This window comes from Aulonocara sp. 'chitande type north' Nkhata Bay, linkage group LG5 (genome assembly GCF_057382095.1).
Source record: "Aulonocara sp. 'chitande type north' Nkhata Bay isolate Kocher_YH1m ecotype deep benthic linkage group LG5, A_spYH_male_GT1.1, whole genome shotgun sequence".
NCBI classification, from domain to species: domain Eukaryota; kingdom Metazoa; phylum Chordata; class Actinopteri; order Cichliformes; family Cichlidae; genus Aulonocara; species Aulonocara sp. 'chitande type north' Nkhata Bay.
In genome coordinates, this window is record NC_141348.1 from 25,408,045 (window position 1) to 25,434,383 (window position 26,339).

The 26,339-nt window shown below is 37.7% G+C and overlaps 1 protein-coding gene and 1 pseudogene across 2 annotated transcripts in view; both read left to right on the top strand.

Moving 5' to 3' along the window:
• LOC147330721 (uncharacterized) overlaps window positions 1–22,506 on the top strand; it is a 43,000-nt gene extending 20,494 nt beyond the window's left edge. The window contains exons 6-9 of the mRNA XM_086294069.1: window positions 17,793–17,833; window positions 17,954–18,020; window positions 22,277–22,317; window positions 22,408–22,506. Of these exons, the coding sequence (XP_086150195.1) occupies window positions 17,793–17,833; window positions 17,954–18,020; window positions 22,277–22,317; window positions 22,408–22,506 (248 nt within the window). The remainder of the gene's footprint in view (window positions 1–17,792; window positions 17,834–17,953; window positions 18,021–22,276; window positions 22,318–22,407) is intronic.
• Window positions 7,198–12,131, top strand: LOC147330723 (uncharacterized; annotated as a pseudogene). Its single transcript, XR_015128975.1, has 9 exons — window positions 7,198–7,231; window positions 7,396–7,422; window positions 7,508–7,804; window positions 7,992–8,273; window positions 8,418–8,711; window positions 8,855–9,133; window positions 9,368–9,661; window positions 10,101–10,398; window positions 12,029–12,131. The product of XR_015128975.1 is annotated as an uncharacterized LOC147330723 (transcript).
• Window positions 22,507–26,339: the final 3,833 nt, after the last annotated feature.

Consider the following 26,339-nt stretch of genomic DNA (forward strand, 5'->3'; position numbering starts at 1 on the left):
ACCATCGCATTAATCTAGCTAAGTGTAAACAGCAGTAAATACTAAATATTCAATGTTGTTGTGCAGCACGCAGGACAGATGTGCTTCGAAGTAGCGGCCAAGAAAGGTGTAATTTGGGTCTACGAGCAGTGAACACCCGTGTGCATACCTGTGTGGATCAGATTGCTTGTATTCCAAAGGTTTCTCCATGTAACGATCTGCTAGGGAGTGTGGGGGGGCTGTCACTACCCGATCCGTACCGGAAACCCGATCGGTACCCCGCATGCGCAAATCTTACGTCACTTCCTGTATTTGCCAGCATTGCGACATTTAAATATATTTGAATGATACGTGTCAATACGGTTAGCGCTCAGTTAGCTCCTAGCATTTGTCGACAGCTCTTCCTCCTTTTCCACAGCCCGGGACATTTAAACAATGGATGTATACAAGCAAATTTATGCTTTTCTCCTTGTCACTACCCGATCCGTACCGGAAACCCGATCGGTACCCCGCATGCGCGAAAGGTTTCTACTTCCGGTCGTAGCGTTTTACGATAGTTATGGGTCAGAGTATCTGTTAAAATGTTAAGAATAACAAGTATATCTTAAAATGTTTGCAATAATGAAGCATTTCAGTACAATGTAGACAAAAACGAAAAATAAAAAGAAAGTTACGGATCAGGACTCTCCAATCCTTACTGCGCATGTGTAAAGTCTGACCGGCGCATGTGCAGATGTTTTCTTCTTCTTCTGTTCGTTTAATGGCAGTTTACTCCCCAGTGTACGAGGATACCGCCACCTGCTGACCGAGCGAATAAACCCTATTATAAACTGAATTATCATCATTACAAACGTGTGTTAAATCTGATTTAGCGATAGTCGAGTGTGTTTATGCTCGTCTGTGAGGAGAGGATTGATTAGAATAGTGATGATGACGTCAGCTATCACTGTCAATTGTCAGTAAACACTTCATCTGGCTGATGAATCTACACGTGAGATATTACAAAGTCTGCATTATTAACTCTGTAATTAGGCGCCATTCTCCTTATGTTACGGCGCTGTTGCTCAATCGGGGGACGCTCTTTGTTGAGGAGAAAAGCATGAATTTCTTTGTATACGGATTATCCATTGTTTAAATGTCCCGGTAGTCGAAAAGGAGGCAGAGCTGTTGAGAAATGCTAGGAGCTAACTGGGCGCTAACCCCATCATTCAAATATATTGAATGTCGCAATGTTGGCAAAGAGAGGAAGTGACGTAAGATTTGCGCATGCGGGGTACCGATCGGGTTTCCGGTACGGATCGGGTAGTGACACTGACTATGCTGTCTGTGTTGAGCGCTCAGTGGATCTGCGCTCGACAGTGCAGCCTAGGCGGAGTAGTCGAACACAGATTCACTGAGCGCTCAACACAGACAGCATCGTCAGAAGGAAAATTGATAAAATAAATTACAAATGTTGTATTGTTCGATACATATGCGTACCGAACCAAAAGCACTGTATCGAACGGTTCAATATCGATACGAATATCGTTGCACCCCTAATATATATATATATATATATATATATATATATATATATATATATATATATATATATATATATATATATATAAAACAAACAGGGGCTAAAAGAAGCTAAACTTTCATATGGTATGTCTCTGGCAACTTTAACATGATGTCCCAGGGACAACATCTACGCGATGTCCCAGGGACAACATTTACGCGATGTACCAGGACAAATTTGTAAATTTCTGGATTACTGTTAATCTCCATAGAATCAAGAACTCATGTCCAGTTTCACAGCTATGGACCAGTTAATTATGTTTCCAGGTGATAGTTTGATTCATAGATTCAGCACACAACCATAAGTCTAGGCCTTTTAGTCCAGATTCTCTTCACTTATGTTTGTAAAATGATCAGGGAAGCTACTGCAATTTTGCCTGACCCAACCCCCGGGCCACGAAACACCCAAAAAGTTGGGGAACGCTGGTCTAGAGAACACTGGTTAGCTAATAATGTCGTCAAGTAGCCTATAACAAACAGCAAGCCAAGTGAGGAACATATGTATAATGCTTACCGTAACACTGGTTAGCTAATGCTGTCGTCAAGTAGCCTATCACTAGCAAACAAACAGCAAGCCAAGTGAGGAACATATGTATAATGCTTACCGTTTATTAAAGGAAAGTATCCTAAATTGACTTCAAATTCGGCGGACAGGCGGGGGTTTCTCGCTTCTTCACTTGTATTTCGAAATACTCGAAGGCGGGTATTTCGAAGTCGCAAAGGAATGACATCACAAGAAGGTGATTGGTCACTTGCCATGTTGAACCTGGAACAACATTAATTATGATGATGTGGGAACAATGCTGACACGAGGAAATCAGATCGTCCAATCACAGTGGGTGAAAACTGGTGAATCACACTATCTTTGTTTATGTTATTTCATTCATGTTACTGTTAGGAGTATTAGCATTTGAATTTAAAGACTAACCATAAGGCAGTGCGCCTAAAAAGAGCTGTGTGAGACTGTACAAATGTGTAACGACGTGCTATGTCTATATATTTGCAGGCACAGTAAAGTAAAACTAATAAAGCTACACTGGTTGCAATTCCTTTCAATCCAAGTGTGCAACAGTTGACTTGAACTGTGGGAAAAAAACAATCAGATATAGTAGGGTGACCATATTTTGATTTCCAAAAAAGAGGACACTTAGCTCAGTCATGAAGAACTTGCTTAAAGAAACATATTTAACATATTTAAACGATGCCTTCTCTGTGGAGTTAATGAATTGTGAAAGAAAATATGTAATATAGGCTTTTACAAGACAACAAGTGCAAAAAAATAGCTTAAAAGCCTCTGGAATAACAAATAATGGTACAGAAATAATGCCTCATCTGCATAAGAAAAATCATATATATATGTATATATAGTATATATATATATGAAGTTCATGGCAGTTCAAGTACTTACTGTTTATGGCAATAGTAGATGGGTCACTGCCAGGAGACATAAAAAGAAAAGCATCAAGCTTTGCAACATAAGCACACCAACTTCAGCTCCAGCAGGTAAAATCTTTCTAACCATCTCCAACTACACAGTCCCTGTTAGTGTCTGCCCACAGGAGGAGCCTGTAGACACTTGGCTTGCAAAGTAGAAATTACACTAATGAAGCTTCACAGCTCAATATGACTGAGGCTGTCACTGTGATCAAGGATTTCCTCAGAGTCAGTTTTGGTGAAGGAAAGGTTGCTAACATCACCAAATCAGGCAGGTGACCATGAAAGTAAATACTAGGTTCTCTGACTAAATTCGCTATTGATATCATCAACGAAAATCTGCTGGAGAGAGAATTTATTAAAAACTAAATGTTAAAAGATTGCAACTCCCACTAAGTGTAATTCTGTCAGTCTACGGTAAAATACTGTAATTACATAAACATTTAATATTTTATAAAAACCAACATTAAATAGGGCTTGAGTTAAATATAGATACCAGGGGGCGATAGAGACAATTGGCTTCATTTTTGGGGAGCTGTCACGTCGTCCATGTTTTCTACAGTCACTGGTTTGTACCTTTTTATATATCAGTCTCCGTGTGCAGACAACAATATTACAATATGCAGTAAAACCACTCTATACCTATTTCAGACACATATGTTAAAAGAAAAGTTCTCCTGTCCGACACACCAGACAGCAACTAAACTTCTGGAGATGGCCGGTCTCAGACCACATGGAGAGTGAATTGTTCTTACACGCCCCAGACGGGAGAGTCAAACTCTTTGTACAGTGACTATTCCTCCATCATCATCAAAAGTGAGTCTGCGGCTTTACCACAAAGTACTGATATTATCTTAATGTGTGAAAGCAAAGCATGCTTTCAATATGTTGGTCAGACACAGATGTGATCCTAACTGCAGTTATTGTTTCAACTCTTCAGCTCCTCTTCCATGTAAACTCATCATTAATCCACCAGTGATCACAGAGACAGACTCAGTCACACTCAGCTGTGAGACTCCTTCATCTGTTTCTGTGCCTGAATGTTATTTACAGTAGCATGTTGACCATTGCAGTACAAATGTCTTTTTTTCTTTTCCATATTATTACATACTGATAAACCACCTTAATAACAGAAATTTTGTGCTGCAATATGTCAGTTTTTGTTGATCTAAAGGTTGGATTAAGAGCCACAGATTTAACAACCTTCATTCCTGGGGACAGAATTGATCAAGGTATTCTTCATCTACAGTAACCTAACCTCCATTACTGTACAATGTAAATGACTGTCACTCTTGTCCTATCATATCTTAAAAGAAAATCAATATTAATAAAGCTTTTTCACTTGTGAATTAGTTTTTAGTTAAATGCAGAAATTACTACTACAACTACTACTAATAATAATAATAACAACTGAGTTTTAAAAACTTTCATTACAAGTAAAATGTTTTCTACAGGAAGATGCAGTTTATTGTTTTGACAGGTTTGGTTAACTTTTTGCTGTCATCTGTGTGATTCTGAGAAGTCAATAATATAACTCTATTGATTTGTCTTAGATATTGATCACAAAATACCCACAGATTTATTCTGATAAGCATCACAGAGATGAGCTGCCCTTTGGGCCTTCTCCTGAAGTTACCTGCGTGGGTGTGTCCTACCATCCCTCCTACCTTAGGTGCCACCGTTTTCTTTTGTACAGCTGAGTCCCATCAGTAATTAAAGGTATTAAAGGCCAGAGAAAGGTGAGCTCTAGGGCCAGAAAAAGCAGATGGAATGGCTAAGGAAGTTATTAAAAGAGTAGACGCAGAGGTACAGATACCATTATCTAAATCGGAAGGAAAGTGTATAGTTTGGAGTGAAAGTAAGAAGTTATGGAAAATGGTGTGGGATAATGAAACTAGAGGGAGACAATTGTATAGGGTACAAAATACAGTAGAAGTAAAACAAATAGAGGACTGAATAGGAGGGAGGAGATTGTTATGAACAGGGCATTGTTACCTGAATGGCACTCTTTCTAGGATGGGGAAACATTTAAAGGGGCTGTGTAATTGGTGTGGTGTTATGGAAACAATTGAGCTTGTATTTATTAACTGCAGGAGGTATGGTAACTATAGGAGAATGATGAGGGTAGAAACTGGAATGAGGGGGGACTCAGGTTTGAAAAGGTGGTTGAATGGCTAGGATGTCATGAAAGGATAGAAGTGGTTCTTTGGTTTCTGAGAAGTATGGGATTATTTAAGAGGATTTAAAGAGCTAGATGCAGTCTAAGTAACACAAGAGGGTGGCAGTAATGCAACTCCTATGGAAGTGCAAGCTGCCGTTAAAATGGAAGATGAAGAAGAAGAAGAAGAAGAAGAGCAGCTCTAGGGCTCTGTTGATTTGCAGCTAGTGAGCTGTGTGTTCTGCTCCTACTCGTGGAGAAGAGTGTGTTTGGCAACTAATCCTCTTTACTTACTTTTCAGTTTACTGACCAACGCTTGAGTTTTGTTTTGTTTCTTTAAATGGTGATAACAGCTTGTCTGTCTCTTTTAATTGAGTTATTAATAGAAACTTTAATAAAACTCTTTAATTGAACCCCTTTTGCCTCCCTGTCTCCTTTTTCTGACCTGGACACTTTTTGTTACTTTCCCTAATCGCCTGGACCCTTTTAGGGGAACGTGACAAAGATTAACAATGACTAACACTGAGCAGTGCTGATTTTCTAACACTGGAAAATAACTAAACATGCTAGTAACTTTACAGTGTTAGAGAATCAACACTGCTAATGTTAGCCATTGTTAATCTTTAACACTGACTAGGTTACTGTTAGAAATATAACACTGTCAAAAATGTTCATTTAACACTCAAAAGAGTGTTAAATTAACATTTTAGCAGGTCTTTAGAGACAATTAGTTCAAAATTACTTTTGATTTTGTCTGGAAACACATGAGAGAGAGACAGCTCATTTATAGTACATAATTTAGCTTCCACCAACATATTTCTGAGGAAAAGACTGTTGCTCGCCTATTGAATAAATTCCTTCCTGTTAAGATCACCTCTGTGCTTGTGTCCAGATTTCCATTTAACTTAACAATATCATCATTATATGGGTTGAGGGTTTCAAAAAGTGTGCTACAGCAGGTCTATTTGTGTCTCTCTGAGTTTTTATTACAAAAAAGTATCCAGCATTTAGGAAACAGACAAAGAAAAAAAAATTAGTGTGCATTGTTGTTTATCTTTTGTCTTTTTCCTGTTTTACTTGGAAGGTTAGTTTTCTCATACTCCTTGCTTTCATTTGACTTCCAGCTTTTGTCTGTAATTAGCTTCTCTGCTCTCATTAGTTTCACTTTAGTTTGCTTTTACCCGTGTTCACTCGCCTATTTGTGTATATGGTCTTGTCTTGTCCTCTACAAAAGCCTTGCTTCACCCACAGCCTGTGCTAGCTTCCTTTAAAACAAACTTTCTTCTGATTGGCTGAACATCACAATGAGGAGATTTGAACAGCAGTTAGGTGGAGATACGTCTGTCCTCGAAGTCAAACCTCTTTACTTTATATGGTCTCATTTTAGACAAGTTATTTATAATTCTGTTTGTCCATTTATTCTCATATATTGAGGTTGTTGCTATGCCTTAGAAGAAAAAAATATGGCATAGGCATTCATGGTTTATAGTAATGAGACCCCTGCTGTATAGTTTATACGAACTCTAGCTGAAGCTATACTGTATGCTAAAATGCATTTTTACTTGAAAGGAAGTTTTGTCATGGCTGGTGAACAAACACAAAAACTATACTGATAATCAGGTGGAAATGGTATCCCCATCTGTGTCTAAAGATTTCTATAACCATTTTTACCAACATCTCAAAATTTCATTAATAATCCATTTACTAAAAAGCAAATTACTTTTGTTTTGACATACATGATAAAGCATGTATTCACTAATCGTTCTGCCATGGTAGAAATAAACATGTATGAGAAACACAAAAGTGATCAACAGACACTTTAACTGTTATGTGCCTATAAAAAGGTTTACTAAATATATTCTAGTTATATGTGTGAGGGTTTAAAAAGTGTATCTTTGCAGGTTCTCAGTATGTGACGTGTGTCTTACTGTGGCCAGTTAGTGTGACACTGTGAAAACTGTGGTTTTCCTGAAAACAAGTTCTAAAATTAACATTTAATGCACATGAGAGTCAGAGCAGTCAGACTGTTGTAGTCTGTTCTGCACCTTCACATTGTTCTTTTAATCATGGCTGATCTCCTGCTGCTAGTCGTTGTCATGTGTAAGTTAAACTTCTTATGATTCATTGTTCATGTCAGCTATTACTAAATATAGTCTCACCTATTATTACTGTTAGGTGTTAGCATGTTTACCTCTAACACAAGTTTACATTTTGAATCTTTTTATTGTTGATTCTATTTTGTATTTTCTTCTTTCCTTCTTCAGATTCCTTTCATGAAATTAAAGCACAAGGTCAGTCGTAGTTTCATGTCATCATGAATACTTTTTGTGCATATATAAAATATTCAACATAACATCTGTGTAAATGTAATTTCAGCCAGTCTTCCACCTATACTGAGCGTGAGTCCACCTGCGATCACAGAGACGGACTCAGTCACACTGAGCTGTCAGACTCCATCATCTGTTTCTGTGTCTCAGTGTGATTTCTACACTGCAAGCCAAAAACTGTCCAAAGGTTCCTCCTGTGTGCAGACACTGACAGCGACTGAGCTACTAAAGATCGCACATAAGAGTTTACCTGCTGCGGTTGAAGTGAGATGTTTTTACACTGTACACATTGATACTTTTAAACATACATCTCCTTACAGCGAGCCATCCACCATCAACATAAACAGTGAGTGACAAAAGTACATGAACAGTTTATAATATGTTTCAATTGTAATTATGGGGATGATTAGTTATTATCTGAGTACTTGCAATAATTATGAATCTAAATGTAATTATTATAAATCTACAATATAAATAATATAATATAGATGCGAATGTGCTTAATTAATCTAACATGTACCTGAATTTTTCAGATCTCCGTCCACCTAAACTGACAGTAAACCCACAGAAGATCACAGAGACAGACTCAGTCACAGTGAACTGTCAGACTCCATCATCTGTTTCTGTGTCTCAGTGCTATTTCATCATTGCAGGGAATGAAATTGCCAGAACAGCTCCTTGTCTGCAGACTCTGACAGGGTCTGAATTTCTGTCATGGACACGTCAACGTTCACCTGTAACAGTTGAAATGACCTGTTATTACATTTATATATATAAATCTCCAGTGAGTAACATGTCACCAATCACAATACAAAGTGAGTAAATGCTACTGCAACGAACGCAGTAATATGAGGTTTAAATGTGCATCAGATTAAAACTTTCAGAGTAGTTTTTTTAATTTTATTTTCAAATAAATGTAATGTTTTCTCTTTTAACTCAACAAATTTTTACATTTTTAGCTCCTCGGCCTGAACTGACAGTGAACCCAAAGAATATCACAGAAACAGACTCAGTCACAGTGAAATGTCAGACTCCATCATCTGTTTCTGTGACTCAGTGTTTTTTGTACTTTATGAGAGGAAGAAAATCTACATCCATCTCCTGTCAGCAGACACTGACAGCAACTGAGCTCCTCTCTATGACACAGCAGAGTTCACCTGCTGAGGTGGATGTGACATGTTTTTACATGTCACAGCATAAAGGGGGACAATACCAGTCTCCTCACAGTAACAGATATTCCATCAGCATACAAAGTAAGTGATCACGCTGTGAGTCAAGAGGAAAATTTTCATGTGCATCAGGAAAAAACCTCTCAGAACAGTTTCTATTATTAGATTTTATTTTAAATAAAATAAACATTTGCTTATTTAACTCAACAAATGTTTACATTTTTTAGATCCTCGGCCTGAACTGACAGTGAATCCCCAGATGATCACAGAGACAGACTCAGTCACAGTGAACTGTCAGACTCCATCATCTGTTCCTGTGTCTCAGTGTTATTTCATCATTTCAGGACATAAACCTGATAAAGCAGCTCCTTGTCTGCAGACTCTGACAGGGTCTGAATTTCTGTCATGGACACGTCAAAGTTCACCTCTTACAGCTGAAGTGACCTGTTATTACTTTTATATACAGAAATCTCCAGAGAGCAACATGTCACCCATCAACATACAACGTAAGTAAATTCTGCTGAAGTGCACTAATGTGAGGATGTTTGTCTACAGTATCAGTACAAAAAACAAAGCTGCTCTCAACTTAAGGGTTGTGGGAAGAAATTGTGTGAAATGTGTATTAAACTTGATCATTTTAAAAAGTAAAACTCTCAGATCAGTTTCACTTAATATATTTTATTTTTAGGTAAATGAAAGATTTGCTTATTTAACTAAAAAGAATCTTTACATTTTTTTAGCCCCTCGGCCTGAACTGACAGTGAATCCAATGATGATCACAGAAACAGACTCAGTCACAGTGAAATGTCAGACTCCATCATCTGTTCCTGTGTCTCAGTGTTTTTTGCACTTTATGGAAGGAAGAAAATCTACGTCCATCTCCTGTCAGCAGACACTGACAGGAACTGAGCTGCTCTCTATGGCAGAGCAGAGTTTACCTGTCGAGGTCAAAGTGACATGTTTTTACACATTAGAACATAAAGGAGGACCACATAAGTCTCTGCATAGTAACACGTCCTCCATCAGCATACAAAGTAAGTGATCATAACATGCGGCTCTACAGTATACCTCTGTACAGTATGTGCATAAAGTTTTAGCTTTTATAAACCAAAGAATGAAACTAAAAACTGATTTTTATAAAGTTTTTCATTTACATGTAACTGATGTTACATTCTTAAATGAACTGCAATTTGTTTGAATTTAAGAGTCAATTCAAAACAAATTTTCCACTGAGTAACATGTCAGAAATTACAGCTGTTATACAAAGTGAGTAAATACTAATGCAGTTAACTAATATGAGGATGTTTGGCAACGGTATCAGTAGAAAAAACAACTTCTCTCAACTTGTCGGTTGTTTGGTGTGAGGAAAATGTAAATGTGCATAACATACATATATTTCTCTTATTAGGTTTTATTTTCAAATAAATGAAACATTTCTTTAATTAACTTGAGAAATCTTTACATTTTTTTTAGCCCCTCGGCCTGAACTGACAGTGAATCCAATGATGATCACAGAAACAGACTCAGTCACAGTGAAATGTCAGACTCCATCATCTGTTTCTGTGACTCAGTGTTTTTTGTACTTCATGAGAAGAAGAAAATCTACGTCCATCTCCTGTCTGCAGACACTGACAGCAACTGAGCTCCTCTCTTTGGCACAGCAGAGTTCACCTGCTGAGGTGGTAGTGACATGTTTTTACATGTCACAGCATAAAGGGGGACAATACCAGTCTCCTCACAGTAACATATCCTTCATTAACATACAAAGTAAGTGATCACAATGCGCTGCTCTCTGTTATACCTCATTACAGGATGTGCATTTATTTCTACAAACCAAAAAGGGAAGCTAAAGCCTGATGTTTATAGGGTTCTGTTTACCTTTAATAATGTAATGCACCAGATATTAGGAGGTGATACATATTTCCATCCTTGAATAAACTGCCTATATCTTGAATTAATTTAACTCCATCCAGGGAGCAGAATTCTGAGTATTGATGGATGTATTTACAGTGCATTATGTGTTATGTACTGACATCAGATGACAGCAAAACAATATCATAGGGCTTCAGCTACCAATTATTTTAGTAATTGAGTAAGCTTCTATTTTAGAAATTATAAAGTTTATTGCATATAAGATATAAGATCTGTCAAAAAAATTGTATTTGTAAATTATATGTAAATTATATGTGTGTTTGTGTGTGTGTGTGTGTGTGTGTGTGTGTGTGTTTGTATTTATATAAAATGTATTTTAAGAAAGCTTTATCTTAAATTAAAAAATGTATAAATAGTTTAAAGTACAGTCAAAGGTCCAATAAAACAAAACAAGATATATGTGTAATCTAAACTACGGCACAAAACAGATGATACAATGGTCTAGATGTTAATAATTAATATTAATAATATTTCAGTGTCCAACCTAATAGCTCTCAGGTCAGTGGATCAGAGTTTAAATGCCCATTTATATTTTTATTAGGTTTTTAAAAAGTTTTTATTCCTATATTTTTAAATATTAATGCAGTTTAATTAGCACATTATCTGATATGATTTCACTTTCAGTGTGAAAAATGTTACAAGAGTCTTCAAGTTAATACGTTTTAGCCCCTGTTTGCTGCAGGTACCACTTCCATGTGAAATAAGACTGTTACCGTCAGCCTTCAGCAAGCTGTATGATTTAACCAGTCTGGTCTCAGACTCAGTTAACAGATCATCTGCATATTTTAATAGTACTTCTGGAGGCTTACTGCAGATTTCTTTCTGTGTTTAAAACAAATAGCAGTGGATGGAGCAGCTGCAGAGTTTGTTTTTCTTCACGCCAGAGTTTGTTGATCAGGTGCTTTGATGACGGACTCACGCTAAAGTAAAGGTTTTAATGGTGATTACAGGAACATCGCTGCTGTTTTGACATTAGAAACATTCTGTTTCACTCACCTTGACCTCACTGTCTCAGTAACGCCTCCACTTCTCGCGCATAAACAAACTCCGGCTGCATGTTAAACTGTGTCAGCATCATCATCACTGTTGCTATTGTGTTATCAGTGTGTGTGGGATCAATGTTGTCAAACCTTTTATTCACACACTGCTTCTAAATACTTTTGTATTGCAGGTCTTGTTCTAGTTGTGTTTACATCGTTTAATACATCGGAGCACTACAGAGCCGCGTGTTAAAGGAAGCATCGAAGCAAAGACTGTGTCGAGAGTTTTTTATAATCAAAGTATTCGAATCACTCAATCATTATTAAAGCCCTACAACATTGTTTAAGTGTTGTAGGACTAATTGTAAAACATTGACACTTTGCTGTTGTATAGCAGTATTGCAGTAGTGGAAGAAAATGCCTTTTGTGGTGAATCCACAAGAAACTTAAATAATGAAACAATCACTACACAATCTTCTTTTATTGCAGCTGAAAAAACACTTTGACCTTTTCTCCTCCCCTATCTATGGACTTTACAAGTCACACAATCAGGAGAAACACAATTATTGTTAAGATGTTTATAAGTAAATAAAAATGCTTAGGTCAATTGCTGTGGTGTTTTTTGACATCTAGAGATATTCATTTCAGTGGGGACGACTTCTTCTGTGACCACACCAAGGACATCTTCAGGTTAGCAAAATTTCCTTAAATTGAATATTCATCATACTAAGAGGATTTTGCTTTGCATATCAGTGAAGTTTCTTCTTTGCCTACATGCCATTCAACATACTTTGCTGTTCTCAGGACCGTAAAATAAGAGATTTGTTGGTTTTTAACCATAGACATTTCAGTAGACCCAATTTCTACAAAGCTCAGCACTACAGGGACGACTTCTTCTGTGACCACACCAAGGACATCTTCAGGTGAGCGAAATTTCCTTGCACTGTGTATTCATCATACTAGGAGGGTTTTGCTTTGCATATCAGTGAAGTTTGTTCTTTGCCTACATGTCACTCAGCATACTCTCAAGACCATAAAATAAGAAATTTGTTGGTTTTTAACAGTAGATGTCTTTCTTCTTTACTTTCACCAAAACTGGAAGTAAGACTGACACTTGTTTGTGGTCTATGCTTTTCCAGTACCTTCTGCTTATAAACTACCTGTAGTTGCAACTGGTTTTGGTGTAATCGTGGGCATCATCTCACTGGGAATGGCTCTTGTCTGTGTGAAAAGAAATGGTAAGGACAGTAACAATTCCTTATGTCATGTAAAGCCTCAAACCTTTTCTACAGTCTGAAGTATTTCTGATCACACTATATTATAAAAAGTTTATACACAAAATCGACCGACCAGCTCCACCGCCGTTCTGTTCATAAACCGACTGATTTCTTACCTCCGTATCTTTTACTTCTCTTACATACTTATACGCTTTATGACAATTTTCTTATTCCTCCTTAAGACTCAGCATTATGTTTCAGCTGCTCGGCGCCAACACTCTGTACCTCACTGCTTCAACACACCAGTGAATATATTAACTCGCCCAGCATAGGGTAAAAAGAATTGACGTGACAAGCAACAGACAAAAGTTTGCATATTTTTCAACGTGTATGTTTTTTCAGTTTTCATTAAAAAAAAAGAAAAATTGATTTAACCCTTGTATGGTGTTCGGGTCTGTGAGACCTGTGTTCAGTTTTTTTCAAAAGAAAAATTAAACAATTAATTATTTTTTCACGTGTAAATGTGTTGTGTCTTTCCACTCACTCCACTTGATTATAACTGATTTATTTATAACATTTTATATAAAAGAAAAACGAGAAGCACATTAATTCATAAATGTGATCTAACAAAGGTAAAGGGAAAAAATTAACCATGTTTGCTGTTCATATGGCTTGTAATTGGGATGAAGTAAACATCTGTTGAGTAATTTAACATAAAATTGTTTGATAGTGTTAATTTGGAAAGCCAAAACTCTAGCGGGTCCACCAGACCCATGAACACTGGCTGAGTAACAAAAATACGAACACCACACAAGGGTTAACACAGTTCAGTGGAGTGCATACATACTGGATAGAAACACGTATTCATTCAACTGCGTTAGTATATCATTGATATTTAACTCAATCTGCCCACCTCTATCACACACGCACGAGAATGCCCATTCCCATATAGATTTGAGTAGGTCTGGTATCAAGTATCATTCTGATTTATAAGTGAATAGACAGCAGCTGCCACAAAATGGCAGTTTTTTTGTTTGTTTTTTTTAAACCTGTTTGGATGGATGTAAACCGGTATGTGAGAAGCTTAATGACAGATTGCTGATGAAAGCAGATGAAAGCATGTAACAACACTGTCACATCCACAATGACTTAAATTAATTAAATATTTAATCAGCTTTGGTATTATGTGTGTAATAAATCCACGGCAGACCCAGCCACGTTTCCATGCTTTTCAGCATACACTTTACTAATGGTTGCTGTACTATATATATATATATATATATATATAATCTGCCCACCTATATATGGTAAATGGACTAGTTCTTATATAGCGCTTTTCCACTCTTCTGAGCACTCAAAGCGCTTTACACAACTTGTGCATTCACCCATTCACACCCATTCGCACAAGCACAACTGACATCCACACACATTCATACTCCGATGAATGCATCGGAGAGCAATTTCGGGTTAGTATCTTGCCCAAGGATATTTGGCATGCAGACTAGGGGAAGCCGGGAATCGAACCACCAACCTTCCGATCAGTAGATGACCTGCTCTACCACCTGAGCTACAGCCACCAGAGGCGCAAAACACCAGCTACTGGTAGACAGAACAATCAGCCGAGACTGCAAGACCAGACTGACCAACCTGTGCACTGCCTGGATTGATTACAAGAAGGCCTATGACTCAATGCCCCACAGCTGGATACTGGAATGCCTAGAATTGTACAAGATCAATGGGACCCTAAGAGCCTTCATCAGGAACTCAATGGGGATGTGGCGTACAACACTAGAGGCCAACTCCAAGCCCATAGCACAAGTTACCATCAAGTGCGGGATCTACCAAGGAGATGCTCTGTCCCCACTGCTGTTCTGCATAGGCCTGACATAAAGACAAGAAAGCTCCTTACCATGCATGGAGGGTTTCACCCCAAGTCCAGCACCCTGAGGCTGTACGCTAAGCGGAAGGAAGGGGGCCGGGGACTGGTGAGTGTCAGCACCACAGTCCAGGATGAGACAAGGAACATCCAAGAATACATTGGGAAGATGGCCCCAACTGACCGAGTGCTCAGTGAATACCTCAGGCAGCAGAAACCCAAGAAAGAGGAGGGAGATGAGGAACCATCATGGAAGGACAGGCCCCTGCACGGTATGTACCACCAGCAGATAGAGGAGGTGGCTGATATCCAGAAATCCTACCAGTGGCTGGACAAAGCTGGACTGAAAGACAGCACAGAGGCACTAATCATGGCAGCACAAGAACAAGCTCTGAGCACAACATCCATAGAGGCTGGGGTCTATCACACCAGGCAAGACCCCAGGTGCAGGCTGTGTAAAGATGCCCTAGAGACAATCCAGCACATAACAGCAGGGTGCAAGATGCTAGCAGGCAAGGCATACATGGAACGCCATAACCAAGTGGCCGGCATAGTGTACAGGAACATCTGTGCCGAGTATAACCTGGAAGTCCCGAGGTCAAAATGGGAGATGCCCCCAAGGGTGGTGGAGAATGACCGAGCTAAGATCCTGTGGGACTTCCAGATACAGACGGACAAAATGGTGGTGGCTAACCAACCGGACATAATGGTGGTAGACAAACAGAAGAAGACGGCCGTAGTGATCGATGTAGCGGTTCCGAATGACAGCAATATCAGGAAGAAGGAACACGAGAAGCTGGAGAAATACCAAGGGCTCAGAGAAGAGCTCGAGAGGATGTGGAGGGTGAAGGTAACGGTGGTCCCCGTGGTAATCGGAGCACTAGGTGCGGTGACTCCCAAGCTAGGCGAGTGGCTCCAGCAGATCCCGGGAATAACATCGGAGATCTCTGTCCAGAAGAGCGCAGTCCTGGGAACAGCTAAGATACTGCGCAGGACCCTCAAGCTCCCAGGCCTCTGGTAGAGGACCCGAGCTTGAAGGATAAACCGCCCGCAGGGGCGTGTTGGGTTTTTTTTTTTTTTATATATATATATATATATATATATATATATATATATACATATACATATATATACATATATATATATATATATATATATATATATATATATATATATATATATATATATATATATATATATATATGTATATATATATATATATATATATATATATATATATACATATATATATATATATATATATGTATATATATGTATATATATATGTATATATACATATATATGTATATATATATATGTATATATATATATATATATATATGTATATATACATACATACAGTGGGGCAAAAAAGTATTTAGTCAGCCACCGATTGTGCAAGTTCCCCCACTTAAAATGATGACAGAGGTCAGTAATTTGCACCAGAGGTACACTTCAACTGTGAGAGACAGAATGTGAAAAAAAAAATCCATGAATCCACATGGTAGGATTTGTAAAGAATTTATTCGTAAATCAGGGTGGAAAATAAGTATTTGGTCACCTCAAACAAGGAAAATCTCTGGCTCTCACAGACCTGTAACGTCTTCTGTAAGAAGCTTTTCTGTCCCCCACTCGTTACCTGTATGAATGGCACCTGTTTGAACTCATCATCTGTATAAAAGACACCTGTCCACAGCCTCAAACAGTCAGACTCCAAACTCCGCCATGGCCAAGACCAAAGAGCTTTCGAAGGACACCAGGAAAAGTATTGTAGACCTGCACCAGACTGGGAAGAGTGAATCTACAATAGGCAAGCAGCTTGGTGTGAAAAAATCAACTGTGGGAGCAATCATCAGAAAATGGAAGACATACAAGACCACTGATAATCTCCCTCGATCTGGGGCTCCACGCAAGATCTCATCCCGTGGGGTCAAAATGATCATGAGAACGGTGAGCAAAGATCCCAGAACCACACGGGGGGACCTGGTGAATGACCTGCAGAGAGCTGGGACCAAAGTAACAAAGGTCACCATCAGTAACACACTACAACGGCAGGGAATCAAACCCCGCAGTGCCAGACGTGTTCCGCTGCTGAAGCCAGTGCATGTCCAGGCCCGTCTGAAGTTTGCCAGAGAGCACATGGATGATACAGCAGAGGATTGGGAGAATGTCATGTGGTCAGATGAAACCAAAGTAGAACTTTTTGGTATAAACTCAACTCGTCGTGTTTGGAGGAAGAAGAATACTGAGTTGCATCCCAAGAACACCATACCTACTGTGAAGCATGGGGGTGGAAACATCATGCTATGGGGCTGTTTTTCTGCCAAGGGGACAGGACGACTGATCCGTGTTAAGGACAGAATGAATGGGGCCATGTATCGTGAGATTTTGAGCCAAAACCTCCTTCCATCAGTGAGAACTTTGAAGATGAAACGAGGCTGGGTCTTCCAACATGACAATGATCCAAAACACACCGCCCAGGCAACAAAGGAGTGGCTCCGTAAGAAGCATTTGAAAGTCCTGGAGTGGCCTAGCCAGTCTCCAGACCTCAACCCCATAGAAAATCTGTGGCGGGAGTTGAAAGTCCGTGTTGCTCGGCGACAGCCCCAAAACATCACTGCTCTCGAGAAGATCTGCATGGAGGAATGGGCCAAAATACCAGCTACTGTGTGTGCAAACCTGGTAAAGACCTATAGTAAACGTTTGACCTCTGTTATTGCCAACAAAGGTTATGTTACAAAGTATTGAGTTGTATTTTTGTTATTGACCAAATACTTATTTTCCACCCTGATTTACGAATAAATTCTTTACAAATCCTACCATGTGGATTCATGGATTTTTTTTTCACATTCTGTCTCTCACAGTTGAAGTGTACCTCTGGTGCAAATTACTGACCTCTGTCATCATTTTAGGTGGGGGAACTTGCACAATCGGTGGCTGACTAAATACTTTTTTGCCCCACTGTATATACATACATACATATATATACATACATACATATATATATAAAGACTTTAAAGCTGGCGAGGCATGATTGCATATGCCATCCAGGTGCGACTGCCTCCCTCACAGCCGTGCAGCAGACCACAATGTCCTTGAGTGTTGTTGTTTTTTTGTATGGTAGTTTTATATGCTGACTTTGTTTTGCCTTTTGTTGTAGGTAATTCTTCAAGCACAAAAAAAACTGACCGAGGAGGATGGGTACTTTTCTTTCTTATTTTTGTTGTAATAAAATTCCTTGTATCTACTAATAATTCATGTACTTAGTTGCAAGTCATTCATGACTTCTCCTCTTCTCCATTTCTTCTGTTATCAAACAAGATGTCTCCAAATGATTCTGAAGTCTACAGTATGACCAGTTTAGTCCCTGTTGATGACCCACCTAACGGTGAGTTGCTGCTTTTGTGCTCACAGGTTTCCTTTTTTAATTTTGGTCTGAGGTTTGTTACAGTTGTATAACAATTAAGATTATTTTGATGAGGAACCAAAATGATATAATTGAATGAACAAAGCATTTAAACAACAAAACCATCTTATTGTTTGAATATCAGAGGGGTATACTACAAACCAAGATCAACATAGCCAGAATTTATTTGCATTAGTGGACTTAAAAGATTCTAAAACCCCAGCTGGAGATAACAGGTGTCATGACAATGGTTATTGTCATCATGACAACCATTCACAAGATCATCACAAGCGCATGGAGCACTAAAATAAACATGTTAATCTATTTGTATTACTACTCAGTGTATTCTTGGTGCTGCTGTTTATGTAACAGCTGTATGGAAAAGCTCTAGAAGGTTAGACTGCATGACCCTAAACAATAAAGCAGACATGGGGATTACTGTAGTTTGTCACTAAATCAAAGTGACATTCATTTTATTTATCAAATAGATATGGTGACAGTCTACAAATGTAACTGATCACTTTTCTAATCTGTATTCTTGTCACGGTCCTGGATCAGTGCACCTGTGGTCTGATTTCATCAATGTTTATGATTAAATTCAAATTCAAATTTTATTTGTCACGTACACAGTCATACACAGTACGATATGCAGTGAAATGCTTAGACAACTGCTCGTGACCTAAAGAAAAAAAGAAAAGGCTATGAATAAGATAGGAAATAAATATGAAAATTAAAAAGGGTAAATTTAACTAGGAAGGAATAAAATAAAATATAAAAATTAAAGTTGAAAAATAAAATAACTGTACAACAAAATACACAACACACAGTATAGAACTATATAAGAATGTATGAAGAAATATAAATAGATATATACATACAATAACAGCAGCTGTACAAGTATTAACTGGAAATGAAGAATATAATGACCAGTGTTTATTACTAGTGTTTTGGTTTCTGTTTTTTATTCCTAGCGCTCTAGTCCTTCTTTGCTCTGTTAATTCTAGTTCTTAGGTTTAGTTCTGGTGCCCCTATGTTTAGTGTAGGTTTAGTTCTGTCCTTATGTTTGTCTTCTTGTTCCTCAGTCAGTCGTGTCTCTTGTCGCTCCTGTCTCTGTACTCTGTGTTCTTTCTGTTCAGTGTCTAGTCTGGGTCTCTGTGTCTGTCGAGTCAAGTCAAGTCATTTTTATTTATATAGCACATTTAAAAGACATCAAGTGTCAGCCAAAGTGCTGAACAGAGGGATAATATGATAAAAAGAATTAAAATAGATAAAATGAAAACACTATAGAAACATTGTAAGACATCTATATATGTTTGTAAAAAGTATATGTGTACATGGAAATATGCAACTACATATACAAAAATGTACACATTCACACACAAGCACACATACGTGAAGATAAAATACATGTATACGTGTATACACATGCAAACATCATCCAATGAGATAAATGACCAGAATAGTTAGAACAGAATAAAAGAGGTGTCTGAGAGATCCGGAAGCCTTAGAAAATAAGTAGGTCTTCAGTTTGATTTGAAGACTTCCAAAGATGAAGAGGATTTTATGAAAGGGAGAAGACTGTTCCAGAGTTTCGGGGCAGCAATGGAGAAAGCCCTGTCACCTCTAGATTTGAACTGGGAGCGTGGAACTAATAACAGCATCTTACTGGAGGAGCGCAGAGTTCGAGTGGGTAAGTGCAGGCTAAGAAGATCTGAAATGTAACCTGAAGCCAAACTATGGAGAGCTTTAAAAACAAATAATTATATCTTAAAATCAATTCTATATTTAACTGGCAGCCAATGTAGAGATGCGAGTATCAGAGTAATACTCTCTCTTTTTCTGTTACCCGTCAGGAGCTGTATTTTGAACAAGTTGCAGGCGGGACAGGCTGGAGTGACAGATGCCTAAGTAGAGAGAGTTACAATAGTCAAGACGTGATGATATGCAGGCATGGAAAAGGGTTTCCAGGTCTTTAGATGACAGGATATTTTTGAATTTAGAAATGCTCCTGAGTTGGAAAAAACTGCCACGAACAACTGAATTTATTTGTTTGTCCAGCTTGAGGGTAGAATCAAATATGAAACCAAGATTTTTTACATGGGGTTGTACATTAGCTGATAATGGACCCAGATTGTTTCTTTATAAGACTAATAGAGTCCTGCTTACCGAAAATTATAATGTCGGTTTTGTCGTGATTTAGTTTGAGGAAGTTCAGAGACATCCAGCAATATATGTTGCTAAGACATACACTGAGACTTTCTGCAGTGTACCATTGGCACCTGGTTTTAGAGAGAGGTAGAACTGTGTATCATCTGCACAAGAGTGATAGGAGATCTGGTGTTTCTGAAAAATGGAGCCTAAAGGGAGCATGTATAAGGAGAATAAGACAGGGCCCAGAATAGAGCCCTGAGGTGTTCCACAAGTTAGTGAAGCTGGGGAAGAGTATTTGTTACCCAGCATCACAGAGTATGATCTGCTCTCCAGGTAAGAGGCAAACCATTTTAGAGCAGAGCCTTGAATCCCGACACATGTCTTTAGCCGGTTTAATAGGATTGTGCGGTCGACAGTGTCAAATGATACACTCAGGTCTAAAAGAATCAAAACTGTACTTTTTCCAGAGTCAACAGCTAAAAGCACATCATTGAACACCTTCAATAGAGCAGACTCTGTGCTGTTGAAGGCTCTGAAACCAGACTGATATTTATCCAGAATATTATGTGTGTCTAAGAATGAGGATAATTCGGAGGACAACGTTTTTGAGAACCTTAGACAAAAATGGCAGCTTAGAGATTGGTCTAAAATTGCCAAGAACTGACAGATCCAAACCAGTTTTTTTTAGAAGCGGCTGGACAACAGCTTGTTTAAACAAATGAGGAACAGTTCCATTTGAGATACTGCCATTTACAACAATGAGGATGTTAGGGCTGACTGTCTTCAGCACATCTCTGAGAAATGGTGTAGGTAACACATCCAAGGGGCACGTATTTGGTTTCATGTGCATTATTATATTAGTAAGATGGGATAATGAAACTGGTTTAAATTCGGAGAAAAAGAATGACCATATAGGTGGTTCAGAAAGGTCTTGGGATGAGAGCGGGATATGTGGTCTGATATTATCAATTTTTTCAGTAAAGAACTTTCGAAAATCCTTAGACGTGTGTGAGGCAGTCTCAGATATGGCTGAAGTGGTGGGATGCAGGACAGAGTTGATTGTGTTGAATAGAACTTTAGGATTACCAGAATTCTTAGTAATGATCTTGGAGAAATAATTTGCTCTTTCTACCTTGATGGTGCACTGATAGTTATTTAAACAATCTCTAAACACTCTGTAAGAAACGTGGAGCTTATCTTTCTTCCATGTACTTCCTGTTTTATTTTGACAGTCTGGTGTTCGGCCTCTGTTCCCCGTGTTGTCTGTGTAGTTAGTACCAGCTGTTTCCCTTCTGTCTGCCATTTCCTGGTTACTCCGTCATGTATTTTAGTCCTATGTCATCCCATGCTTGTTGTCACATCGTACCCTCTCTTTGTGCTGTGTTTCTCCCGTCATGTTTCAAGCCCATGTTCCTTAGTGTCTATTTTCCAGTACCAGTTTAGTTTAGGTTTTAGGTTTTGGTTTCTTTTTGTAAGTGTTAAATTCCATGAAGAGCAATAAAGCTGCGCCCTAAGCTTAACCCTCTGTTACTGAGTTCTGCATTTGGATCCTCCCTCCTGCCCGCTGCATGGCACTAACCATGACAATTCTAGAAGATGCAATTACAAGAGTGCCAAAGCAAATGTTTGGTAAAAGAATAGGACCAAGCATAAAAAAGGTTATATATTTTCTGCTTCACCATCTGAATATGAATACATGCCATGACAATATGGCATGCAATTTTCTCGGCTGTATTTACTGCTGTTTTTTACATGTTTATATATAAATTGTAGTAAAACTATATTGCATTTATAGGATACTATTAAAAAAAGAATTAGTGAAAATATGTCACTTCCAGCCAATTTTAAGCCAAAATTTCATACAAATACTGGTGTGGACCAGTGATGTGTTCAGCATAGGTTACCATAGCGATGTAGGTGTTAAAAGACATTAAAATCTCCTGTTTATATTCAACTTACCTTGCTAACCCAATAATTTTGCTTTATAGCACGGTCCTCAGACCTTTTCCTATTTCATACACATTATATTTTTATGCATAGACATACAAAGTGAAATAAAGGTAACTCTGGTTCTGTATTACTCACAGGGTCTAATCAACTCAAAAGACAAGAGTCTCAAACTGAGAGTGTAAGTGAGACAAGTGCATCCTCAGCATTTAATGTATTAAATACAGAGAAAATGCAGATGCAAATAACTTTTGCTCTATTTTTGTTCTAGTCTGCCACATACTACTTTTACTCCAGCATCCCCGAGGAGCCAGATGAAACACCTACAATGAAAACAGACCTGGCATACAGCACTCTACAGGCACGCTGAAACACATTAAAAAATATTTAACTGGCAAAAAACAGAAGATAAGACTGACACACTCAAGCCATATCGATAAGACAGGAAAATATTTTTCTTTCTTTCTTTCTTTCTTTCTTTCTTTCTTTCTTTCTTTCTTTCTTTCTTTCTTTCTTTCTTTCTTTCTTTCTTTCTTTCTTTCTTTCTTTTATTTATTTTGTAGGAATCTCACTTAGATAATATTTCTACTTAAGACATCATTTCCAAAAGATTAATAGAGAATTATTAAACCCAATTTAACATTTTGTATGTGCATGGCTTGCTTTCTGGTGTCAGCCCAGAGATTTGTATTACCAGTGCAGTATTATTCAAGTAGCATTTCTATGTTCTACATAATGTGTTCTGTAGAACATTATGGAGTCTTTTATATACTGTCATTAATGTGTCTCACAAGGGCAGTGCCAGCAAAAATGCTGGAGCTTTCTTTATGTTTATCTACCTTGTTAAGAATGATCTTAATAAGGGCACCACCTTTAAAAGAAGAAAAACCAATAAAGCAATTAGGCTATTTTTAACTGATTAACCATTAATTTGGAGATTCTAATAAGTTCTTAGTTTAATCAGTCTTATAAAATAGACTATCAGTTTGAAACCAGTTTATAATAATTACAATCACAGTTATATGTCAATAGTCAGTGAGGTTGAAGGATTTGAGAATTTTGCATAGCAAAGGTTGTCAGCATTCATTCCTATACAACATTAATAATGCCAACATTTATATTAAAGAAAAATTATTTAAAACAGCACTGAGGAAAACCAGACAAAGATCTAACTAAAGACTAAGAGAAGAAGAATATATGTGCATGTGAGAAAATTTCCTCATCATGTGCTTCAATGTTAATAAAAAATGTTAATAAAAAATGACAAAAAAATTGCTGCAAAAATTGCCTGCAACGTCTGCATGCATTACTGACAGTATTACGTTGCAGGGGAGATATGTAAACCTAAGAAGTTTCTAGTGAGCATGGAGGGTACAGCATGAAATATAGTCCTATACCACAAATGCCAGCTGCATTAAATATTTTCTGTATTATGTTCAAGATATTTTTGTAACAGGATATGTTTTGTTCTTCTGGACACAGTAGATACACACACACACACACACACACACACACACACACACACACACACACACACACACACACACACACACACACACAGACAGACAGACAGACAGACAGACAGACAGACAAAACAAAACTGTAAATTAACAAGTATTTTTCTTAAAGATCATTGGCTTTAAAACAAGAACAAATAAAGCCATGTTACACTGTGTCACGGTTCTGGGTCAGTTTCGAACCAGTATTTTGAGTTTTGATTGTTAGTTTATTTTTCGAATGATTATTGTGGTTTTGGGTGCGATGATTATTATTATTATTATTAGAGTTCCATGTTTCTGTTTATTTGGGTTTAAGATTTGTGTTCTCATGTTTTGTGTGGGTTTAGTTTCATGTGTCATTTTCTGTCTGTCTCTCTATGTCGAGTCTGCGTCTTAGTGTGATGGTTTCTTGTTCCTGTTTTATTGTGAAGGTCTGCGTCTCATGTGAGTGTGTTCAGTTTTACCTCTGTCTCGTCTTGTTGATTATTCCCAGCTGCGTATCCACCATGTTTCATCCGTGTGTTCCCTGCCGTCATCATCATGTACCATCGTCTTCCATCCTTTATGTTCAGGTTCGTGTTCTTGTTCGTGCTCAGTAGTTTAGTTGTCCCAGTATAGTTTAGTTCTCCATTTTGCCGTTTGCCTCTCTTTTTTGTGTTCTATAAATCACCTTCACACCTTCACGACTGCCTGCGTTTGGATCCTCCTTTTCCTTTTCCACACGGCTCTTCTCACTCGCCGTGACACACTGTCTTTCTGGTAATTTATGTGATTTCAGTAAAGTAAAGTAAAAAAAAAAAAATGGATGTACTTCAATACTAAAAAGGGAAACCGTCTCATTGTGCAAATTAATTTCTGTTCATGTTCTCTAAAAGCGTGACCGTGAAAAAAATTTGTTTAAAATTTTATTGTACACATACTGATGAAGTAAATTCTCTAGCCTCTATTTCTATACTTCATATATTTACATCAGCCCCAGCATGTTTGTTTTTTTGTGACAGATTCATTCTTTGTAAGGTTGTGCACAGAGATCGTTTTTTATTTGTTTTTTGAAAGTAAGGTTATAGCTTAGAAATTTTGATTCTTACAAGTGTCGTGTGTATGGTCAGCATATAGAAAGTACCGTATAAAGACTTAAATTGTCATGTCAGATTTGACCTCTGACCTCTCATTCAAGATCAATAGACTGATTCGAAGGTCAACGTGATATTAATGCAATAAAGAGCTATTAAGAACTATGTCCCTTACTGCAATGTTGTACTGAAAACATAAAGGGACTGATAACCCTTTTTCAAGGTCAAGCAAGATCAAACTATAAAGATAAAGACGCGTCAAAATCACATGACCAATTTAAGACTGAACATAAACTATTTTTTTGGACTGGCACAAATAATTTGTGTGACTTCTTATTTGATGCAGCACACCTGATTGTTCTGTAAATAGATTTAAATGGCTATATAAAAAACGCCTGAGGCCTTGGCTGCATTTTTAGGTAAATAGTACCATATAACTTTGTTGTTTGCAAAACTTGTGCATAAGTTTTAGAAATATACAATTTCTATTTGAATTTCAAGTTATGAAAATGATTCGTTAAACATGTTTGTGGGTTTTACAGTAAAAAAATATATAACTTTTCTATTCGGATTTTGATTTTTTGTCTAAATTTAGATCAATTGTGCTAATATTGTATGAAAAAATGAAAAAATAACTCAAATTTCAGATATTTGAGGTTTTGCTGAAAATAATGATACCAAACAAGGCAAGATAAACAGTTTTTAAAGGTAAAATCAAAAGTAGTTAAAAACGGCCAATTATACCCTGGACCCCAGAGGGTTAAAACTATGTTCCTTACTGCAATGTTGTACTGAAAACATAAAGGGAATGATATGAGAATTCTAAATATCACCTTATTTGACATCTGACCTCTTCTTCAAGGTCAAGCAAAGTCAAACTTTAATGAAATGTCTTTTATCTCTAAAACTATGCTTTAAATTCTGCTGCCTTTGTGTGTGTTGGCCACTTTTAGGAAATAATACTGGTATATTGGGATTCTAAATATCACATTATAGTTTGCATTTAAATATCATGTCAAATTTGACCTCTGACCTCACTTTCACATTTGACAGCTGCCTTTCTTTTACACTGACCCCCAAATGTGTTATATCTTTATAAAAGACAGTTTTGTTAAGAGAAAGAGGATAACTGTTAAGTATAATAAAATAAGTTTCAACAGGGCACTTGGCAAAAGTGTGGATTTTACACTTGATTTTATTCCAGTACAAAAAAATTTCAAGTACGTTAAAAAAGAACAAAAAAACAAAATGATTATGATAATGCCCAGAGAGGGGTCTGTCCGTCTTCTTGTTCTACATCACATCTATGGGATGAATAATAAACATAGGTCCAATATGTTTATTGTCTTCATCTTTTTCCTGAAGTCAACAGGCGCAGGATGTGAGTGGGCGTTAAGCCGTCTAGGAAAGGATCTCAAAACTGGATTATAGATGGCAGACAGCTGATGTCGTAAACCACCGCCTCTGTTCACTGCCACTGTGAACGATCATCTTTGAACAGAGGAAATCAAATGATAGGGTGGGGCTAGGTTTCACAGCGGGTTCACGCAAAACCTTGGCTAATTGTGACCTACACCCGTTTTCACAACTTGGCACGTGTGATTAGGTAGAAAATCAACAGGGGGTTCATG